Raw genomic sequence first — 24,412 nt, forward strand, 5'->3', positions numbered from 1 at the left:
AAGGTTCTCCCATCTCCACAGAGGAACTCTAGAGCTCTGTCAGAGTGACCATCGGGTTCTTGATCACTTCCCTGACCAAGGCCCTTTTCCCCGATTGCTCAGTTTGGCCTGGCGGCCAGCTCTAGGAAGAGTCTTGGTGGTTCCAAACTTCTTCCATTTAAGAATGATGGAGGCCACTGTGTTCTTGGGCACTTTCAATGCTGCAGAAATGTTTTGGTACCCTTCACCAGATCTGTACCTGGACACAATCCTGTCTCGGAGCATTACGGACAATTCCTTCAACCTCATGGCTTGGTTTTTGCTCTGACATGCACTGTTAACTGTGGGACCTTATACAGACAGGTGTGTGCCTTTCCAAATCATGTCCAATCGATTGAATTTACCAGAGGTGGACTCCAAGTTGTAGAAACATCTCAAGGATGATCAATGGAAACAGGATGCACCTGAGCTTGAATTCACGTCTAATAGCAAAGGGTTTCTGTTCTTTATTTTTAACACATTTGCTAAAATTTCGATGAACCTGTTTTCGCTTTGTCATTATGGGGTATTGTGTGTAGATTGATGTGATAAAAAAATATATATTTTAGAATAAGGTTGTAATGTAACAAAATGTGGAAAATGGGTCTGAATACTTTCCAAATGCACTGTTAGATGACCTCAACAGAGAGCTGAGCTGCATTATGGGGAAATACACCAGGTGGTTCAGCTGTGGGTCAAGGCATGTGTGTCATTATGTGCATGTTATATTTCACCATGTTTATCAAACCTTTATCTTTCTTTCTCTCCCTCTCTCCCTTCCATTTACCTCTCCCCCTTTATCTCTCTACCCACTCCCCCTCTCCCTTCCCTACCTCCCTCTCCCTTTCATCTCTCTACCTCCCCTCCTCTCTCCTCCCTCCCTCTCATTGTCTCCCCCTCTCTCCTCATTCTCTCTCTCTTCCAGGGAAGAATGACATCTTTGGGGAGATGATCCACCTGTATGCCAAGCCGGGGAAGGCCAACGCGGACGTGCGGGCGCTCAGCTACTGTGACCTGCACACCATCCAGAGGGAGGAGATCCTGGAGGTGCTTGACATGTACCCCGAGTTCGCCGACTACTTCCTCAGCAACCTGGAGCTGACCTTTAACCTCCGAGACGAGAGCGGCAAGGTAAATACAGACGGATGGACAGACAGACACATATGGAAAGATGGATGAATGAGTGGGTGGGTGGATGGATGGACCATGCGACCGGTAGGCAGCACAGATACAATTGTAAGGGGTGTATTTTCTTGGATGCAGCCTCAGAATGCAGAGTCAGTCTACCTCTCCCCCAGTGATTCTGATGGGGATGACATCAAATGCAGAAGAAGGCTCACTAACAAGAGGAAATCTTCCGCAGGTGAGTTGAGGTGGTTTTTATGACAACTCTTTTTCAAACAGTTCAACTGAGCCAGCCTGTTTTATACAATATGATGCATTTTAGTTATTTAGGAGACGCTCTTATCCAGAGCAATTAGGGTTATGTGCCTTGCTCAAGGGCACATCGAGAGAGAGAAAATTCCCCACCTAGTTGGCTCTGGGATTCGAACCAGCGACCTTTCACTTTTAACCGCTAGGATACCTGCCTTCATGAAAGTGTCTCCAAGTTTGAGAAGACTTTATTCATACACAGGGAATAGTTTTCATTTGGCTTCTAAGAGCTCTGTAAGTTGGGAGGCATTGTTGCAACACACCACTCAACAGTTTGGTATCCATTCAAACTAATTAAAGTGGTCACCATGGTTACGGTTTTTCAGAATACAGTTCCATCTCCTAAAATAAACCCCTCTCCCACCATGTCATGTTGACCTGTACTGTAGATTGTCCAAATGTGTTTTTGTCTAATTCAGACAGATTATACCACATTAAAAGTATGGCAATTCATGTTCTACATTTTTCAGCCATATCATATCCTTCAATGCATGCCATTGGATGTTATCTCTCCTGTACTTATTTTCCTTCACATTTACTGACAGTTTCCCTCTCCGCTCACCTTCCCTCTGCTTCTGTAAAGGCAAAGTTGCAAGCACACAATGAAATGTATAGAGTATCTTTACGGCAGCAAGGCTCTGAGGCAGCGGCAGATCTGGTGGGGACCGCTTAGAGCACTACACCTTCCTGTTGTTTGATCTGCCGAGCTGCTGCCTCCCAGAGGAGCTGTCTGCAACAAAGAACCCAGTGTTCCTCCAACACACACTCACTCACACACAAATGCACGCACACACACACACAGACATGCATGGATGCACACACACACATGCATGCATGCCCACACGCACGCACAGACACACTCATCCTGATTGCCCTCCTCCTTCCCCACAGGGACCCAGATCAAAGAGACGTCGGTGTTCTGCGATGGTGGTGAGCGGGAGAGGCAGCTCTACCCCTCCTCCCAGGCTGTAGCCACCGTGGTGGAGGAGAGGAGAGACTCAGAGGAGGAGAGGGAAGAGGAAGAAGAGGAGGAGGAGGGAGGGGAGGGGGAAGAGCAGAGGCCTCTGTGCTCGGGGGGGCAGGGTTACCCCTTGGTGAGGGACCACACCTTGGGACTTGGGCTGGGGGACGTTGTTCCGGACGCATCTGGGGGAGGAGACAATGTGGAGAGGAGCCAGTCTTATAAAGGTAGAGTTAGAAGCCTCTAAAGATCCCTACAACAATGCTTTTAATGGCTAGGCCATTTTGGCTAGACCAAAAGCTGACCCACCAATTCAAATGAGCTCCATAACCATTAAAAGATCAAAATAACTCATTTTATCTTGCAACAACGACCTGGTGAAATGTCCATACCAGAAATAACCTTCAGTGAGTGTATGGGTAGCACAGCACCGAAGCCAGAGGGCCCAAAACAACCAATGGTCACACAACAAGACATGTCCTTTCAAGCCCTTTTCTACAGAATATTGAGTAACTGTACTGTAATTAATTTGGATAAAGGAAATTACCCTGGGCCACTGGAGCAGGATGTCACACATATTAAAAATCCAAACAAGGATTAGGGCTCATCGCCACGGCAACTACCATTATAAGAGGATTATTTATATCCGACAACCAACCAGGGTCATTGGTCTGGAAATGCAGGGTTTCGAACACACTCTGTTAGATGTTTTCATTAACTGTATATATACTGTTATTCAGTGGTAGAAAATGCATCAATGCTAATATTAAAGCAGAGTGCTTCGACTGACACAGTATCTATTGTTGTACTGTTCTAGCACAGTGTTAAGGCGTCATCTAAAACCAAGCAAAACAGGAGGTAAACTAGCTATGAAAATAGAATTAAGCTCCTGTGGCCAGGAGTTTTCCCTGGTTAGGAAACATGGTCAGGAAAACCTCAGGCCCTACATGGTAAATCCTAGCACTGATCCCAGACCATTTTTTCCCAGTGAGTAAGAAGAAGACAGAAGGACTGGTGAGGCTGGCTTCTTACAGGCCATAGGTTCATTTCAGACCTGGCACTCTTACAGGTTTATTAGAAAATCCTGTTCATGTTTTATCCCTCGCCAATTTGCCACCAGATGCCAGCTCATTACCTTGTTGATGCCTGGTTGGCATTAAAGATGGCAGGATCTATGTTGACCAGCTTGTGCAAGAGATCAAGAGAACAAGCTTAGCTTGTTTGTTTAATGCTTTGTTTATCAGCCCTACACACCTATGACACACACACACATACACACACAGAGAGAGACACACACACTTACTCTACTCCCCCAAACACGACTTTCACAAATAATTATCCCTAACTTAACTACTTTCTTTGTAAAATCCTCAACTACTTTGTTAATATGTTAACATCAATGTGGTAAAAATGATTAAAACCGCCTCGATATGCACATAGCCACTGTAACAATAACAATTGGGAAAATGAAATTACACGTTTCTATTTGCGTCTCCAGAGTATTGCGCTCCGTGATGAACATTCCTGTCAGCATGTGGTGATTTGAGAGTAATATGCTGTAATTCAGTTCTTAAGCGGATGATGATGATTCCTGGTTTGAGTAGGAGGCAGGCAGTGTTGCCTGCTGGATATTGATTCCTGTAATCACCCCAGCATGGAGGCAAAATAAATGGTAGCTTCTGTTCTTGACATCTTTCATTACTGTAAAAGCTATCTTCCAAGCATGATCAACTCAATCACTGAGTCTAGTGCAGTGCTTCGGTCATCACTAGTCACCACAGCCACAAATTCATAAACCCTGCCTACCCTTCTACAATTTCTCCACTTAAAATCTGATTTGAAACCTAACCTTGACCCTAACCACACTGCTAACCCTAATTCCTAACCCTAACCTTAAATTAAGACCAAAAAGAACATTTTGGTTTTCATGAATTTTTACGACATAGCCATTGTTGACATTGTGGCTGAGGTTTCTAGTTACAACCCAATGTTTCTCTAGCCTTGCACTGGGTTAAGGTTAGAGTACATATTTGTTCTAGGCCAGCAGTAACACATCTATATATCTGGCTGTTGGTTAGTTGAATTGGTTGTTTTACTGCTGGGCTACAACAAACATGTGCAACCTTTTGGGGTACCCAAGGACTGGAATTTAAACCAACAAAGGTGCAGGTTTTACTTCTAGCCCTGCACTAACATACCTGCTTTAAGAATCAAGGGCTGGATGATTGTGGTATTTCTTTCTATATCAGCTTTGCTAGTGCTGGGCTAGAACAAAACGGTGCACCCCTGTGGGTCCACAGTACTAGGACTGAAGAACATTGTTGGTATTATAGCGATATAACACAGTGGTAGACATCTATCAGGTGTGTACTATTCCTATCGACACCCACTCAGTAGCTGTAAAAGACTAGACCAACTTTTTTTGTGCCTGAGGGGGAAATGATTCTGGACACAGTGCTGCTATTACAGTTTCTAACAACCAGGTAACAATGTGAGGGAGAGAGTGATTGATGCTATAACTGCTGGTTATACAGTGGGCCTAATGTACCCATTGATCAATTAAATGGTAGCCTTTGACAGGACTGGTATGGATGAGGGACCGCTATCTAGTCAGTGTTGGTGGTTAGTACTCTGTACCTTCTCAAGCCACTACGGTCATCAGACAATTTTGTTGGCAAAGGATCATACCTAACTAAAAATGATTCAATGTTCTGTGGGAAATGATTGGTGCTGTGATTTAGTTGTATATATAATGGTATATAAATGCGTTTGTGCATGTGTGTGTCTAGACCTGCGTGGGGAGGAGTGGGGGTGCGTGCGGCCCAGGGAGGTCCTGGAGGAGTCAGGCCAGGACTCCCGAAGTGGGGTCGGAGAGGAGGACAGTGAGCCGGACAACACCTACGGAGAGGTGGAGCAACGTCTGGACCTGCTGCAAGAGCATCTAAACAGGTGAAGGGGAGATGTGAAATTCTGATCGTAATTTGCCATAAAAAAAAACACAACTTTAACCAAGCCGTTCTGGTGGTAAACAGACTACACCGTCTTCAAATAACCCTAGCCCAACTATCACTACATCCCACTGCACTATAGACTAGATACACAGCAAGGTTTTTCCAGTACAACAGCCATCAGAATTACAACTGGGTTTACCGTACGCATCCACGGTCCACGGTAAAGCATTGCTTGTAAAGTAAGGCTCACTATATAACACAGAGAGTCGACTTCTGCATACGTTCTGCGTGGAAGGGATCCAGCTGCTACAGACAGCAGACAGCATCGCCTATTTTTAGCTGACGCCCGTGAGACGCAATCGCAACACAAAGACAGCAGACGTCACGGTAGAGTTTGGAGGGGAGGGTTGGGAGATGGTGCGGGGCAACAGCAGACAGAGGGAGGGGTCACATCAGCCAAAAAGTGGGAGGAGGCCTCTGAGTCAGTCCGACTCTTTCTCTTTTTATTTTTCTCTCTCTCTCTCTCTCTCTCTCTCTCTCTATATATATATATATATATATATATATATACGTTCCATCTATATATAGCCTATGCTCTCTTTCACTTTTTCTCTCTCTCTACTGTATCTTCCCTCTCCATATCCCTTCTTCCACTGGAAGTGGCGGTTACAGACTGGCCACCTCAGGCTCTTTGCAGGCGTACGTCGCTCTCATTTCTCCTGCTTTAGGGAGGTAATGGGCAGACGCCTGGCCACTCAACAGACATGGCGGCCACAATACCCTGCCTCATCTAGCTGGAGCACGCCTGCCGGGGGTGTTGATCGGCTCAGATTGTCTTACAGCTCAACAGCAACTGTGACAAACACTGGCTTGTTCTCTGTCCGCAGTGCTCTGAAGGCAGTATGGGTGTGCCGTTTCTAGATACAGTACACAGGTCTGTGTGTTTGTCATTGGAAATGAATCCATTAAAGTGATATATTTCAATATTAGCTTTTCAAAACCTTGAAGGTGTTGTAAGCAAAAATTGAGAAAAATCAAGAAATTATCATTCACAAAATAGAAAGATAATTTAAATTGTGATGACATTTTGTTTGGGGTGGAAAGATCTGAAACAGATAAAGATGTGCTTTTGGACAGGTTTGCAGCATTAGTGTCTTCTCTGAATTGTATGGGTTGGGGTTCCCTCTAGTGTTTGCATTGAGTATTACTGACTGCGCTCTCCCAATACAACCCCAGACACATGCATAAAACGAAACCAACAGTAGCTTAAGCTAATACATAGCTAATACACTGAGGACCTATTTTAAGGTGCTCAGACTTTTACATAAATCACGCATTGACGTAAGTGGCAGATTTATTTTTAAAATGTGAGTGACGCATGTGGATCGCAAGCTAGGACCCACCCCTTATGCTGTCTCCCTGACTCCCCCCACCCACCATCCAGGCTGGAGTTCCAGATGACATCAGACATCAAGGCCATCCTCCAGCTGCTGCAAAGGCAGAGCACCGTGGTTCCCCCAGCCTACAGCATCGTCACCTCCAGCCCAAAGTACCAGAGGCCTGCCATCAGGGTGCAGCCTGTTTCTGCCATCAGGATCTCAGAGCCTCAACACAGCCTCAACCCTGCTTCACCACTGGCTCAGGTATACTGAACCAGCCAAGTCTACTCTAGCCCTCAGAGCTGTATACTGTGTTATGCATAATGGCTCTGTATATACTGGCTAGGCACATTACACTCCCCAGTCAATATACTGGTCTATAGGTGCATTATCACTGTCTGTTCTGTATACTGACGGATGGTTACATTATTTGCTGACCAGCCTGGTCTCAGAACAAAACGTATTATATTTGACTAAAATCGATGCCATCCATTTAGTTTGATATGTTACTTTATGTTAGGGTACATTACATTGACTATACATAACATAGTAAACGTAAATCCGGGACACTCAAATTAGCATGATATGTTACGTTTGGTACGGACAGTAAATTACTTAAGACAAAAACTAAAGGAACGTCTAGCAACCTAAATATTGCGTATTCAAACCTCATCACAGACAACTTTTGTATTTTAAATAATTAGCAACTACTTGCTACTTTTTAGCGAATTTGCCACTAATTAGCATGTTCACTAACCCTTTCCCTAACCCTATAACCTAACTCCTAACCCAAACCTTAACCCCTAACCTAACGTGGCATATCATACTAAAGCAGTCAAGCATAATATATCATACTAAACGGGTAAAATGCAATCAAGACGTAGGATACTATACGTCATGCAATTATTTTATTGTACGGCCGTTATTACATTGGTCGGCCAATGTAATGTAACCTAACGTAAAGTAACATATCATACTAAATGGAGTGGCACAGATTGTTTTGAATATAATACATTTTGCTCTGAGACCAGGTTGTGCTTACTGCTTCACAGAATCCTGACACGGAGAAGCCTCTGAACAAATCCAAAGAATCTATGTCAGGCCAGGGTCCCATGGAAATGCCCCGAGAAGAGGACCTCAGGGCGGGACTGCTAGAGAAGGACACAGAGCCCAGACACATACAAAACAAAATTGACTCTCCGGAGAAACAACAACAACCTAGTGCCCTCTTCCCCTCCGCCAGACAAGCCTCGCTCCCCGACGCATCACCTGAAAATTCAGAAACGCCAGGACTCCACAGGCCGGTATCCGACCCTGGGATTCTGGGAAAGTAGGCCATTTCGCCTACCTGCGCCCCTCTTTCTCACTACGGAAAACTAGGTCTTCTCTCAAAGTTTGACTCAGGGTCTTAGAAGGAGACTGTATATGCAAGGAATACTGTCGACTTTCTTCCACTCCTTTTCCAATATTTTCTGCCGGTCTCTGATTTAGATGTGTTATATAGTACATTTATACAGCGGTATTTATACTGTATATTACTAATATCTGTAATTATCTACCATGTACATATTTCAGATGTAACACTGCCAGCAACACAAAGGCACCTATAACATGCTTGTTCTTCCAAGAGAGAAAAATGCATGTTTTGGAAGCGTTTTCTGTTGCATGTTCAAAACACAACACCATCTCATGCACTGCACAGTCATGGTGTGAGGTCGGCATGCTTTCAGAGTAATGAGTATCCGTTATATAATTATTCCCAATCGATGGGGACAAAGCCACTTGAAACTCTCTTTCAAAGGCATTTTCAATCTGAAAATAAGTGTGCGGTTTTAAACTCATCGCGTTAATGACCTTATCAAACAGACACCATGTAATGCATTTGGCTAATTAACAATCTCCACGTCCGACATGATATACGATAATATTTCATCATATACTGTGCCTAAGTACCTACCGTCCACATGTCTTTCAAAAAGTCATCTGATCATAAGAGACAAAGAACCACTATGTAAAATACATCTTCTATTGGATTATAAATACACAGATATGCAAATGAATATGATTTAAATGGTTGGGAAAGCTCTTCTACAAAGTATCCCTTACACTGCTAAAGTATTCCTGGGAGAGTTTATTTGTGATCACTTTGCACCACATGTCTCTTTCATGGGGCCATGAAAGCAATAACGACAACATTAAAACATTCATTTACACATATGAATAATATACATATTTGATTAAATCTAGAAATGAACACAGGTAGAAGCCCAAAAGTCAAAATGGTCTTTAAAGTGTGTATGGCATGAACTATAACAGAAACTAAAGGACTGTATTTCAAGTTCTGTATTCTTGTAAAAAAAAAAAAAATGCAAATGGTCTCTACTGTATATTTGAATTTACAAAAAGGGATACTTATCCACTTGATATAGCTACTTTCCTCCCTGAATCACTGAATATGTTTTACCATTGAAAATATTGTCAAAAAATAATTTGATGGGAAGTGTATGCATAGTTTTTTTGGTATTGTATTACTGTAATGACACACACAGGGGCATGAACAGGGTGGACTAACGATTTTTTTTTCCGATATGTAATCGATGTGCAGGATCATTTCTCTCTTGAAAGGGCCAGCACTTAACGAAATGCATATCATTGTATAAAAGGAGTTGTAACGCAACATTACATGTTCAGATGTAGAAAACTACATTGAATAGCAACTCTCTAAAGGTGAATTGCTCAGATATCTTTTTTGAATTGTAATAAGAGGAATCAGGCCAAATTCTATTTCATTTTCCTAACGAGTTATTGAGTAGTTACATGTAACCAATTATGTAAAGGTACAGTAGACATAGCAGTATGACTTCATCATAAAAACATCCAAGTTCCAGAAATCAACTACCACATTGTAATCAGTCACTATTGTCCGTTGCCAATCATGCAAAGGAAGAGCCAATAGCAGTTTGACAGATTTGATTGTTGTCTATAAGCAGGAAGTCAACCCGCTGAGTCTACCTTTAATTAATACCTTTCATAAGTACTGTACCCCACAATCTTTACAAACTTAAATTCTTCTTTCCATGCATGTTTAGGGGCTTCCATTTATATTCCAAGAAAACTGATTTTATTGCTGTTTCTAGCCAAGTGACAAAATCAATGCTGAGACGGTGTCAGAAACCGACAACGTAGAGATTCAGGCTGAGCTAGCAGCTTAGCCCTCGTTAGCCTTAGCTTTACTAACCTATATTAGCCTTCACAAATGGCCTAAACACATTTATTCAGCTGAATAATATGCATTCAATTCAGCAATGTAAATGTATTGAATATGGACGGATTCTGCATGTTGCAAAGTAAGTCATTTTAGTTATGACTTATTTTACACAAACATAGTCAGGTGTGTGGTATTGCATGGATCAACATCTGCTGGCAATTTGTTTTAACAGATTTCAAAACAACGTGTTTGTGATTTATCATGAAGGGGAGAGCTGGTGTTATAAAATGATAAACAATGGTAATAAATGCTCAATGTTTCTATAAGAGAACACTTAATATTCCATCATTTTTTAAGTGTTTTGGTTCAATTGTGTATCAGCCCAAGAAGTGACAGATACAATATGAAGAACACATATCATGCTCCCATATGTAGCAATTAACATATATACAAATAACTTTGTAGTCAGAGCAAATGGAATCTAGGGAAGTCATATTCATTGGGAATACTATAGCTATGCATGTTTTGTAGCAGTACTTAGATAGGTTTGAATTAAAGGCAGATTCGGCAATATGACATATTGCTGAGTCTACTTTTAATGTCAGATCTTACCGGCCCTATCCTATGAGTTGCGCCCATACACAGCTATAAGCCTTTTCCCGAGGGCACAGGTCCTTCGCTGCATGTCATTGTAATGCCAGTTGAGTGGCCACAACTACTCAATCGGTTTTAAAACCCACCACAGATGGGCTGAAACTCACGTAACACTGGCGAAACACGCTAAGGGGTTTCTAGTAGAAGCGTTCCAGAGCTCAGACGCGATACAAAGTAGCTGAAACATGACGTGTCCAATGAAGAGGGCCCCACTGAACTTTTCATAGAGTGGATACTTGCACAGGAAAACATTTATAAAATGTGTACTTTAGAGCTAAATGTCACTTTTTAAATCTAGTGCTGTTCACAATTGTTTTTATGCATTTTTTAAAATGTTTGCCACTGTATTTTATACAATGCAACACTTAACAGCTAATATGAATGTTGTCCTGGAATATACTGTACTTAAAGAAATTTAATATATTGTGTACATATATTGATGAAAACCATTTGTGCAATTGTATAAATGAATAAACAGAACACATACTGACTACAAACTGAGTTTATTGTGTTGTGAATGACACCAATATCACTGATGAATTGCCCAACAGTCATGAAGCACTTAACATGTCTGATAAATATTTCATCCTGAGTTATGCAAATGAAATCACAAAATTAGAGACATTGTCATTGTTAATGGTAGTGAATGCATGCTTTTCTTCACAAAGGAATAACAGTGCATGTTATTCATATATTTGTGAATTCCATAATGTTTGATTCATTTGTTTATGTTAGGCCACATTTGATTTAAATCAAGAGATGCATATAGTTACCTTAAACAAAAGGCAAAGCTAGCACAACTGTATATTTGTAATAAAAATATTATATATACCTATACTTTAAAATGTGTTTAATGTAAAACTAGTTCACACCTATATAGTGGTTATAAAACAATATAGTGGTTATAAAAACAGAACATATACAGTGATGTGGAAGAATATGGAAACCGTATGATCTGAGGCACAAAAGTCATCATCATAAAGATCAGTAACAGCTTTGCCATCCATTTCTTTATTCAAATCTACCACTGTCCTTTAGCAACAGAATTTACAACAAGCAGATATATTTAGAAACACGCCATATGAGATCTGGCAAATCTGCACATTCTTGCATAGCGTACAAGAAAGGCAGACATTATGGCAAGCAAACAGTTTCTGTTGTAAACTCCTTCCTCATTTTAAGTTGGTTATGGGACTCAACCTAAGAACAATTGGCTAATATTGATTGGTGCCTTCCCATTATTTAGGGGAAGTGGTCAGCGAGCCCCAAACTGCCGGTCGAAGCACCCCACTCTGACTCCAGCACGGGATGGGCCGGACCACACCACTCAGATGGACATCGTACACAGGATAAACTTCAGGAGGAAAATCAAGAGAAAATTAGCTAATTTCGATGTAATTACTAATTACTATACTAATTACTATAGTCAAGTCAGGACAGGCTATTGGGAATCACAGTACAGGCTGGCGAATGAGAGAGAGGAAACTGGGATGTGTTCATCAGGGCATAATAAAGTTTCAAAATGAAACCAAAAACACGTGTTCAGATAGTACCTCCCCGTTTCAAAGTGTTTTCTTCCGTATTGTGCCTACTGAACACGGCCCTGAATTGCACACTTACGTCATCGTATTGGAAGTTGACAGCCCCCTGCTGCATCTGGTCTCTCCTCCTGAAGCTCTCTGTGGAGACGCATAGTAAAGATGTAGGTGTACTGTGGTGAAATTTGAATGCCATTCATTGGACAACAATAGCCTAGCGAGACACTCACTGTGTTAATGAGCCTATGAATGTACATACATAAAAGAGACCAGGACAAAACAAGACAAATTACACCTCAAAAGATAATAGATTGGAATGAGTAAAAGTTCAATGAATGACAGAATTGATTTGATTTTATAACGAAATCCATAGCTCTGGATTGTGAGGAAATGTGAAATGCTGATCAATAAAAATAAAAAACTGAAGTTAAACATCTTAATTGGCAGCCTCCAAGTCAGCATCTTACCTGTGAGGGCGCGAAGCTTCACAGCACATGCCACATAGTCATCAAAGTAGATCCGGCCAGCCTTGCTGTAGCGTTTGATGACAGCGTTCAGAGCTTGTGGGCTGATCCTGTAGCCTGTAGTAAGAGATCACAGCATGCATTCAATTAGTCATAAGCCAACATAGTATTAGGATTCATCCATAGTGACCACTGCATTTAGTTGACAATGATCATAAAGACCAGCCTTTGCCTATTGTCCATCTACTTTGCATCAAGAAGGGACTCACGGACCAATACCTTGCAATTATCTCCAGCTACAACAAAATTATAATTATTGTAGGAGTCTATCAATGGTTTAAATCATTTAAAGAAGTCAAACCTCCCAACCCCTTTCAGATGCTGCATCTGTACCAGGCACTGGAACGCTGCCCCTCTTTGGATGGCAGAATGGACTATTCCATGTCGTCATCCTATCAGAATGGACTGCCCCATATCATTAGCCTGGCAGAGCACTGACTCACCCATAGCGGAGATGGACTGGGTCATCTCATGGGGTTCCACCGTGCCACTCCGGTCCTGGTCGAACATCATGAAGTTCTGCTTCCAGCTACTCAGGGCAGCAAACAGCTCCTTGAACTCAATGAAGCCCAGCTTTCCGGTCATGTCTCTCTGGTGGGAGGTTAGTTAAAGGGTTAACTTTGTTCGTTAGGTAAGAAACTAAAAACGGCCATGTGAACTGGTCTCACAAAGGATATGATGAGTTGTGTTAAATGTGGGAGAACTTGACCTTTCTGCGACTAAATCAATTCAATAAGTAACATTCTGTCTCAATACAGCCAACTTACACGTTGCATCATGTGCTTAATCTGAAAATACATTAAATAGAACATCCCAAACTGCAAATGCTGACTGTTGTACATCCTTGTCGTAAAGTCTATTACTCTACATAAGAAGCATGAACATGTTCAGAGAGAAACAGGACTTGCTCTGAAAAAAATGGAGCTACAGGCATGACGCAACTAGAGCATGAGGCTAGTTCTATCTTGCAAATTCATTGGCAAATGCATACTGAATGGGACCCAGTAGACTAGGCCTTGCATAAGTGTGAAATATACTGCAGCCAGGAAGTAATTTAGGGGAATTAAAATGAATCATCCCAAACTACCTCCTGCTCAAAGCTTTCTCACCTGTTAAAAGAGAAGGATGAACTCGGCACTGACACATTAGGTTTATTAGTTCATTAACATTTATGACTGCTATTCATTTTTCACCAGCAAGTCAAAGAAGCAAAGTGCAATACCAAACAAACTTCAATGACACTGGACAGAGGCCCAGTCCAAGAGATTCATTGATATAGAAAGGATACATCCAGCATTGCGATCATGATTCTACATGTCTCCAAACTGAAGGCTGTTGGAGAAGAGAAACCATGATCACACAATGAAAAAACAAACATAAAATGACAATACCAAACAGAAAACCAGTGAAAAATCTTTGTAAAGACTATATTAACGCGGGATACTAAAATCATAAAACACACACAACATAATCTAATCATTTATGAACCACAAAGTGAACCTTGATCATGGGACTGGGTGTGAACTTACGAGTATAGGTGCCACTGATACCAGTCTGTGTAAGACACCTCTGAAGCTCCTCTGCATCAATCTCACCATCCTGCACAGAGGAATATCCCTGTAAGATTACTCTCCAGCAACAACTTATCATTACTATGCAATGAATTTAATTTTAAAATGTAAAAAAAAAAAGACTTGAATGTCTTGAGATCACTTTGTGGTGTAACCATGACATCACCCTGCATGTACCAGTAATGTTGCATTCTTTTTGTTGTCGTTGTATTTTACCCCCTTTTTCTCATGATATCAAATTGCGAACTCGTCTCGTCACTGCAACTCCCCAATGGACTAGGGAGAGGCGAAGGTCGAGTCATGAGTCCTCCGAAACATGACCGGCCAAGCCGTGCTTCTTAACACTCGCCCGCTTAACCAGGAAGCCAGCTGCACCAATGTGTCGGAGGAAGTCAGCCTGCAGGCGCCCGGCCTGCCAAAAGGAGTTGCTACAGCGCCAAGCAATGCGATGCAGTGCCTTAGACCGCTGCGCCACTCGGGACGCCAGTAAATGTTGCATTCTATCCAAAGAGGAATATTTACTGTACCCATGATCATGAATTTAAATGAAAAGCATTGATCACTCACCTGTCCTGCTATGGTAGTAAAGTACCCCCACATGGGGTCATTAACAGGCTGCTGAGGAGGAGCAGAAAAGGTCCCAGGGTAGCCTCCACCATTCTGGGGGTAGCCTGCCTGGGGTGGGCCTCCCATGGGTCCACCCTGCATGGGCATACCCTGGAGTTGCATGCCTTGCATTGGTCCTCCATACTGACAGGAACAGGAGAGTACAGTCATCAAGTAACAGGGCTTAAGGAAAACTTCCCAAAAAGGACTAATTCAATAGATTGTAGCACTCAACAAACAAGCAGCTATATACGGTGCCTTCACAATATACTTTTCCCACATTTTTTGTGTTAGTCTGAATTTAACATTGATTCAATTGAGATTTCGTGTCACTGATCCAACACACAATACCCCTTAATGACAAAGTGGAATTTTGTTTGTAGAAAATGTTTGAAATGAATAAAAAAATGTGAAGCTGAAATGTCTTGAGTCAATAGGTATTCAACACCTTTGTTATGGCAAGCCTAAGTAAGTTCAGAAGTAAAAATGTGCTTAAATTTTTTTTTTTAAATCACAAGTTGCATTGACTCATTCCGTGTTCAATAATAGTGGTTAACTACCCCATATCTGTACCCCACACATAAAAGTATCGGTAAGGTCCCTCAATTGAGTAATGAATTTCAAGCACATATTCAACAACAAAGACCAGGGACGTTTTTAAATGCTTCACAAAGAATGGCACGAATCAGTAGATGTGTAAAGATATCTGCTTTCCAACACTGGGAGGTGAGGCAAATTCACCATGCAGCAGGACAATAACCTAATACAAGGCCAAATCTACACTGAAGTTACTTACCAAGATGACATTTAATGTTCCTGAGTGGCCTAGTTACTGTATTGACCTAAAAATCAGCTTGAAAATCTATGGCAAGGCAAGAAAATGGCTGTCTAGCAATGAACAACTTGACAGAGCTTGAATATTTTTTTTGTAAAGAATAATGGGCAAATATTTTACAATCCTGCTGTGCAAAGCTCTTAGAGGCTTACCCAAAAAGACTCACAGCTGTTATCGCCACCAAAGGTGCTTCTACAAAGTATTGACTCGGGTGCGAATACTTATGTAAATGTTTTTACTTTGTCGTTATGGTGTATTGAGTGTAGATTGATGAACACATGTATAATTTAATCCATTTTGAATTCAGGCCATAACACCAAAATGTGGAATAAATCAAGGAGCATGAATACCTTCTGAAGGCACTGTAGACGTTCTTACACTAAGGCCTGATGCCTTGGTGGGAAGCAAACAGGTGTACTATTACTGACGTTTGGACAGGACATCTTCATCAGTAGTCATTCTTAAACGATATAGTCAGGTGATTGATTATCATTGAGTGATGTGCATAAATTCCAGTTTCCCCATTTCAAAATATTTTCACTGTCAATATTAGCAGGTTGTGGACCTATTTCTAAATGTAGTGAGGGGATATTTGCACTGACAATATAAGCAGGTTGTGGACGAGACCATGACTCCAACTCCATTCCGCCACTGGAATTCCCCTTTCAACTTGTGCGGAAAGCGCCCGGCGCTCCAACACTGCCCAAATGTTCTGTCTAAATGCAAATACACCTCGCACGTGACAGTTTTGTAAACATTTGGAACTTAACTTTCATATAAGTGAGAAAAAATGTCATATACAAAATATACACTTACGGTACGCAGTTTAGGAACATTTCACCCGACTGTATTTTCAAGAACACCGACTCCAACCGAGATGACACTTCCTCACCTCCAATTTCCACTTCAAAAATCTGCAATGGAGCATAACTAGGGAGGAAGTTTTGTACCTCAGCTGAGGGCTGTGTTTATGAAAATTCTGTTTGGTAAAACATTGCATAACTGCATACAGTAAGTGTATCTTATGGATTTGAAAGACTCTTTCTCCCGATGTGAAAGTTCCAAAGGTTTCCAAAACTGTATTGCAAGCAATGATTATAATGTTTCTAAATGTTAAAAACAGAGCATTGGGATTGTAGTTAATTGATCCAGCTGAAGTCCATATGTTCAATTGAGTCCCAGACTCAAGATCTGGGTATAAGCCCAGCCCCACTTGGGTTCTCAGGGGCTACTGTAGGTGTGGACATATATCCTAGGTCAATGCAGTGACCATGACAGCGGTTGAGAGGTTGAGCTGTGGGCCATGCTAGAGGGGTTGAAACAGTGTATGTAGCCAAGACTAGGCTACTAACTACAGATAGGCTAACTAGTTACAGTAGCCTAAATAGCCACCTACTTAGTGCATTTACATGGGGTGATTTGAAAATACAGCATTAAGTGCTTCTAAAGACTGAATTTTGCCAGCTGGTATTTTGTCAATTGTTAACATTACTCAAAAATAAACTAAGCAAAAGTAAACATGTCCTCCCCCAAGAATGATGCAGTGCCACCCTTGGGCAAATTGAGAAATACACATTTCAGTTAATTACATAAGCTCCCACATTGGGCCAATCCGTGCAATTTTGTAAATTCCCGGATCACAATGACAAGACGATTAATTCAGCCAAGTTTAATCAAAATCGACCCAAAGCTGTCAGAGATATCGTGTGTGACTAATGTACGAACGTACAGGGAGACAGATCCACAGTCCCCTCCGAGTTCATCGAGTGGTCAAAAACTATTTATGAAAACTGGAACTAAACTAGGTAACTAAAACTGAGGGCAAAATCTACTTTTCTGTCACAATCAAGATGTAGCCTAACAGCTACTTGACAAAATGACTGTGCCTAGAACGATGCGAAACCTTTTAATGTCGATACTTAGAAACGATTGCACTTACAACTGACCGTGTTCCAATGTATCATCATAACAAAGATACATTTTAGGGGTCTTATCTGAGCACTCCCCATATCGGAAATGGAATAGGCCAAACTCCTGATTTATGTAGACTACTGTAACACCAGGGAAAATAACACATGAAGCGTTTACTCACCCCGCCATATCCTGGATAAGCCATTTGTACACTATAAAGAATTGCCACAAAACGATTCGATGCACTGAAATGTTTCGATGTCAGTAAATGTAAACCAAAACCGAATACATTTTAGGGGTCTTATCTGAGCACTCCCCATATCGGAAATGGAATAGGCCAAACTCCTGATGTATGTCGACTACTGTAACACCAGGTAAAATAACACATGAAGCGTTTACTCACCCCGCCATATCCTGGATAAGCCATTTGTACACTATAAAGAATTGCCACAAAACAATTCGATGCACTGAAATGTTTCGATGTCAGTAAATGTAAACCAAAACCGAACTCGTTACTTGAAATGCACTGCAACAACGTAACGTGTACATCATTTCCGGTCGTCACTAGTTACTACAGCCACAATATATAAACCGCCCATTTCTACAATTATCTTCTTAAAATGTGATTTTATACCTTTTATAACTTAATCTTAACCACACTGCTAACCTTATGCATAACCCTAACCCTAAATTAAGACCAAAAATCGAATTTGTAAATTAAAATAGAATAGAATATAAAAATAGAAATAGAATAGAATATAAGTCATCCAAATAGGAATGTTCTTGTTCACCGGCTCCAACCAAGCATCACTCAGAAATAGACCTTGATAGAGTTAAACATAGTCTTATTGAAGCCAATAATGCTGTATTATTTCAACATCCAATAAATGAAATTAAGATTGTGAGGTTGTCTTGATTAAGGCAAGTAAAAATAGGAAAAGCTATCAGATATTTATATTTTTCCTGCACAATAATCGGATCTAAAATGTACAAGGGCTGACTGGCCTATAATGAATAAGCATTTACATTCACCAATAAGAACTACACAGACTAAAAAATACCACTATCTTCTTCACACAATAGTCAATAGTCACCACAAGAGGGTACCCAAGATGCAGCTTTAAAGGCCATTTCATTAGGCTACCAAAACCAGAAGCTTCACACTTCAAAATTGACAATCCTCACAAGAGATTACTTTTGAGAAAATTGTATCACAAAAACATAATAGTACAACAACACATTTGACTAGAATAAAACACATGCAATATGCATGCAATATGTAACTTTTTAGGCGACCTGACCAAATTCACATAGAGATGTGAGTTATAGGTCTGTTATGCTCATTGAAAGCAAGTCTAAGAAACGGTAGATATCTTCTATGTGCGCTGTTCTATGCTTCCCGTGCTTACGTTTGTTTTTGCATCTTTTACTTTCGTTTTTGTAAACCAGCTTGAAACAGCAGAAAATATAATATTTTTTGTTTAGCGGTTTAGATGGTACAATGATCATTTACACTATACTTGGGTGTTTTGTCACATAAACTGAAATTAGGCACGCTATTAGAACTTTTGCAACAAGGAAATGGTAGAGCGATTTCGGCATAGTCCATTTTTAAAGCATTTCTACAGGTATCAGACATGCCAACATATAGAGGCTTACACAGACTCACAGACTATAGAGTACCACAGTATGAGTCTGAATACCCATAAACCCTAGCGGTCAAACAAAAAAAATTCCAATCGTTTTTCCACCATTAATTTTTCACATAGGGGATTTTTAAAATACTTAAAATAAGGGCTGTGTTTCGTGTAGGCTTACCCTGGTGTGATCAGACGTGCTACCCTGCTGTTTTCGACTCTCTCTTTCTACCGTACCTGCTGTCTCTTACTGAATGCTCGGCTATGAAAAGCCAACTGAAATTTACTCCTGAGGTGCTGACCTGTTGCACCCTCTACAACCACTGTGATTATTATTTGACCTTGCTGGTCATCTATGAACGTTTGAACATCTTGGCCATGTACTGTTATAATCTCAACCCGGCACAGCCAGAAGAGGACTGGCCACCCCTCAGAGCCTGGTTCCTCTCTAGGTTTCTTCCTAAGTTCCTGCCTTTCAAGGGAGTTTTTCCTAGCCACTGTGCTTCTACATCTGCATTGCTTGCTGTTTGGGGTTTTAGGCTGAGTTTCTGCATAGCACTTTGTGATATCAGCTGATGTAAAAAAAGGCTTTATAAATACATTTGATATGATACCCAAGTAGACTCGTGGATGTAATCGCTGTCAAAGGGGCTTTAACAAAGTACTGAGTAAAGGGTCTTAATACTTACGTAAATGTGATGTTTTGTAACGTGTGCGCTGGGAGTCGGGAAGCAAGTTCAGGGAGTGAAACATTTAATGCATTTTTGCTTTGTCATTATGGGGTATTGTGTGTGTAGATTGATGGGGGGGGCAATTGAATCCATTTTAGAATAAGGATGTAACATAACAAGATGTGGAAAAGTCAAGGGGTCTGAATACATTCCAAATGCACTAGACAGTAGTCACTACGAGTAGACATTGAATAGACACCACCAGGTAACATTGATTAGACAGTAGACACCACCAGGAGACATTTATTAGACAGTAGACATTGATTAAACAGTAGACACCACCAGTAGACATTGATTAGACAGTAGACACCACTAGTAGACATTTATTAGACAGTAGACATTTATTAGACAATAGACACCACCAGTAGACATTTATTAGACAGTAGACACAACCAGTAGACATTTATTAGACAATAGACACCACCAGTAGACATTGATTAAACAGTAGACACCACCAGTAGACATTGCTTAGACAGTAGACACAACCAGTAGACATTGATTAGACAGTAGACACCACCAGTAGACATTGATTAGACAGTAGACACAACCAGTAGACATTTATTAGACAATAGACACCACCAGTAGACATTGATTAGACAGTAGACATTGCTTAGACAGTAGACACAACCAGTAGACATTGCTTAGACAGTAGACACAACCAGTAGACATTGATTAGACAGTAGACATTGATTAGACAGTAGACACTACCAGTAGACATTGATTAGACAGTAGACACTACCAGTAGACATTGATTAGACAGTAGACACTACCAGTAGACATTGATTAGACAGTAGACACCACCAGCAAACATTGATTAGACAGTAGATATTGATTAAACAGTAGACACCACCAGCAGACATTGATTAGACAGTAGACACAACCAGTAGACATTGATTAGACAGTAGACACCACCAGTAAACATTGATTAGACAGTAGACATTGATTGATTAGACAGTAGACACCTACACCACCCGATGCTACAGGAAGGCCATAAAGATCATCAAGGACATCAACCACCCGAGCCACTGCCTGTTCACCCCGCTGTCATCCAGAAGGCGAGGTCAGTACAGGTGCATCAAAGCTGGGACCGAGAGACTGAAAAACAGCTTCTATCTCAAGGCCATCAGACTGTTAAACAGCCACCACTAACATTGAGTGGCTACTGCCAACACACTGTCAATGACACTGACTCTACTCCAGCCACTTTAATCATGGGAATTGATGGGAAATGATGTAAATATATCACTAGCCACTTTAAACAATGCTACCTTATATAATGTTACTTACCCTACATTGTTCATCTCATATGCATACGTTGATACTGTACTCTATATCATCGACTGCATCCTTATGTAATACATGTATCACTAGCCACTTTAACTATGCCACTTGGTTTACATACTTATCTCATATGTATATACTGTACTCGATATCATCTACTGTATCTTGCCTATGCTGCTCTGTACCATCACTCATTCATATATCCTTATGTACATATTCTTTATCCCCTTACACTGTGTATAAGACAGTAGTTTTTTTTGGAATTGTTAGTTAGATTACTTGCTTTTTATTACTGCATTGTCGGAACTAGAAGCACAAGCATTTCGCTACACTCGCATTAACATCTGCTAACCATGTGTATGTGACAAATAAAATTTGATTTGATTTGATTTGATTTGAGACACAACCAGTAGACATTGATTAGACAGTAGACATTGATTAGACAGTAGACACAACCAGTAGACATTGATTAGACAGTAGACACCACCAGTAGACATTGATTAGACAGTAGACACAACCAGTAGACATTGATTAGACAGTAGACACCACCAGTAGACATTGATTAGACAGTAGACATTGATTAGACAGTAGACATTGATTAGACAGTAGACACAACCAGTAGACATTGATTAGACAGTAGACACCACCAGTAGACATTGATTAGACAGTAGACACCACCAGTAGACATTGATTAGACAGTAGACATTGATTAGACAGTAGACATTGCTTAGACAGTAGACACAACCAGTAGACATTGATTAGACAGTAGACATTGATTAGACAGTAGACACTACCAGTAGACATTGATTAGACAGTAGACACTACCAGTAGACATTGATTAGACAGTAGACACCACCAGCAAACATTGATTAGACAGTAGATATTGATTAAACAGTAGACACCACCAGCAGACATTGATTAGACAGTAGACACAACCAGTAGACATTGATTAGACAGTAGACACCACCAGTAAACATTGATTAGACAGTAGACATTGATTAGACAGTAGACATTGATTAGACAGTAGACACAACCAGTAGACATTGATTAGACAGTAGACACCACCAGTAGACATTTAGATTAGACAGTAGACACAACCAGTAGACATTGATTAGACAGTAGACACAACCAGTAGACATTGATTAGACAGTAGACACCACCAGTAGACATTGATTAGACAGTAGACATTGATTAGACAGTAGACATTGATTAGACAGTAGACACAACCAGTAGACATTGATTAGACAGTAGACACCACCAGTAGACATTGATTAGAAAGTGGACACCACCAGTAGACATTGATTAGGCAGTAGACATTGATTAGACAGTAGACACCACCAGTAGACATAGATTAGACAGTAGACACTACCAGTAGACATTGATTAGACAGTAGACATTGATTAGACAGTAGACACCACCAGTAGACATTGATTAGACAGTAGACACCACCAGTAGACATTGATTAGACAGTAGACACTACCAGTAGACATTGATTAGACAGTAGACATTGATTAGACAGTAGACACCACCAGTAGACATTGATTAGACAGTAGACACAACGAGTAGACATTGATTAGACAGTAGACATTGATTAGACAGTAGACACCACCAGTAGACATTGATTAGACATTAGACACCACCAGTAGACATTTGTTAGACAGTAGACACTACCAGTAGACATTGATTAGACAGTAGACACCACCAGTAGACATTGATTAGACATTAGACACCCCCAGTAGACATTTGTTAGACAGTAGACACCACCAGTAGACATTGATTAGACAGTAGACACCACCAGTAGACATTGATTAGACAGTAGACACCACCAGTAGACATTTTACAACTGTATGTCGGTAGTTACTACACTTTTTCATTCTTTCAATCCTAGCCTACTGATAAACTATCACAGTCAGTGAAGGCTGCTGAGGGGAGGATGGCTCATAATAATGGCTGAAACAGCACAAATGGAATGGCATCAAACACATCGAAACCGTATGTTGGATGTATTTGATACCATTCCACTTATACTGCTCCGGCCATTACCATGAGCCCGCCCTCCCCAATTAAGGTGCCACCAACCTCCTGTCATCACAGTGTACCTTCAAATGCCACAGTTTTCCATCTATTCAAGGGACAATAGGAAGCTATAGGAAACAGAGACTATGTGTTGTAAAAACCAAGGACAGAACAGCCAGAGAGAGGAAAAATCACCAGTATCAACCATGGCTTTATGGTATGATGTTGCGCCATAGTGCTCACTGTACTCCACTATTAACCCCTCCTCCCCCTCTCTCATTCCAGGAACGCCAATAAAACCTAAAACGTGTTCAAAGTGACACCTGGAAACAATTTCATTAGCCCTAACCATGAATCTGAGAATAGATACTGTAAATGGAAAGATCCACGGTGTAATGCTCCTCAAACTATACTGCATCAGGCAAAAATAGAGTGATCTATTTGTTCGCATAGGAAGTCCGGTCTGAGAGAACGAGAGCAGCAAAGGCTGCTAGTGCTCAGGTCAATAAAAAAAGAACCTGATATTTGTTAAGCTTTTAACTGGCTTTTAGTCTTTATCTTCAAATGCTCATCACTTATGGACTCATCAGTGACCCTTCCACTAGTTATTGAGCTTTTCAACCCATGTTACTGTATCTTTACTCATCAAGACAGCTATATAAGTATTCCTCTCTCTCTCTCTCTCTCTCTCTCTCTCTCTCTCTCTCGGTCTCTCAATAAAGAGCTTTTTCTTGTAAAATTGCTTGTTTGTCTGTCTGTTGACATGTTGTAAAAGTTAACGTAACCCCTATCTATTTTTGTAGCCTTGTACACAAAGTCCATAAGATGGAGTAAGTCCTACGCAGAGAAACTGGTTGAATCCGCCGATAACCAGAAGCATAAGTTCACAAGCTGCGGGCCTCTGACATCATGATCATAATTGTGAGTCATGTAAAAAATCAGATGTGATGACAATGTCATAAAACCCTTGAGAATAAAATAGAGGGGGCTTTGTTGTTGACCTTGAAGTAAAGGCATTACATCACCACATAAATTGGAATTAAGCTTTGAGAATCATTCCACCACCTTTGGTTGAGTTACAGCTTACTGTGACAATTCAATGAATCTAAAGAAAAATGTTAATAGGAAAGCAACCAATAAAAAAGTCACTAAATTGC

The 24,412-nt window shown here is 40.8% G+C and overlaps 2 protein-coding genes across 3 annotated transcripts in view; one reads left to right on the forward strand and one right to left on the reverse strand.

The window, feature by feature from the left end:
- Positions 1 to 11,021, forward strand: part of LOC112253751 (potassium voltage-gated channel subfamily H member 7-like) — a 71,083-nt gene extending 60,062 nt beyond the window's left edge. The window contains exons 12-17 of the mRNA XM_042323967.1: positions 944 to 1,149; positions 1,282 to 1,381; positions 2,344 to 2,640; positions 5,203 to 5,362; positions 6,809 to 7,007; positions 7,796 to 11,021. Of these exons, the coding sequence (XP_042179901.1) occupies positions 944 to 1,149; positions 1,282 to 1,381; positions 2,344 to 2,640; positions 5,203 to 5,362; positions 6,809 to 7,007; positions 7,796 to 8,077 (1,244 nt within the window). The 3' untranslated portion in view covers positions 8,078 to 11,021. The remainder of the gene's footprint in view (positions 1 to 943; positions 1,150 to 1,281; positions 1,382 to 2,343; positions 2,641 to 5,202; positions 5,363 to 6,808; positions 7,008 to 7,795) is intronic.
- A 71-nt stretch (positions 11,022 to 11,092) lies between these two features.
- LOC112253752 (grancalcin) lies at positions 11,093 to 18,151 on the reverse strand. Of its 2 annotated transcripts, none has more exons than XM_024425727.2 (8): positions 17,994 to 18,151; positions 14,806 to 14,988; positions 14,197 to 14,266; positions 13,956 to 13,999; positions 13,111 to 13,258; positions 12,611 to 12,724; positions 12,226 to 12,284; positions 11,093 to 11,959 (listed from the first exon to the last, which is right to left on the reverse strand). In XM_024425727.2, the coding sequence occupies exons 1-8, from the start codon at positions 18,015 to 18,017 to the stop codon at positions 11,933 to 11,935; spliced, it is 669 nt and encodes a 222-aa protein (XP_024281495.1). In that variant the 5' UTR covers positions 18,018 to 18,151; the 3' UTR covers positions 11,093 to 11,932. The 2 variants fall into 2 exon arrangements, with proteins under 2 accessions (XP_024281495.1, XP_024281494.1); XM_024425726.2 differs by lacking the exon at positions 17,994 to 18,151 and adding an exon at positions 17,772 to 17,926.
- Between the last annotated feature and the right edge of the window lie 6,261 nt (positions 18,152 to 24,412).

Source organism: Oncorhynchus tshawytscha, linkage group LG07 (genome assembly GCF_018296145.1).
Source record: "Oncorhynchus tshawytscha isolate Ot180627B linkage group LG07, Otsh_v2.0, whole genome shotgun sequence".
Classification (NCBI taxonomy): domain Eukaryota; kingdom Metazoa; phylum Chordata; class Actinopteri; order Salmoniformes; family Salmonidae; genus Oncorhynchus; species Oncorhynchus tshawytscha.

Excerpts from the sequence above, each read along its gene's own strand:
- LOC112253752 (XM_024425727.2), bottom strand. The coding sequence starts at position 18,017 with ATGGCTTATCCAGGATATGGCGGG. Across the intron at positions 14,989-17,993 it reads CTTATCCAGGATATGGCGGG|TATGGAGGACCAATGCAAGG; the intron begins GTGAGTAAACGC and ends TGTTCCTGTCAG. Across the intron at positions 11,960-12,225 it reads TCAACTTCCAATACGATGAC|TTTATCCTGTGTACGATGTC; the intron begins GTAAGTGTGCAA and ends TTCCTCCTGAAG.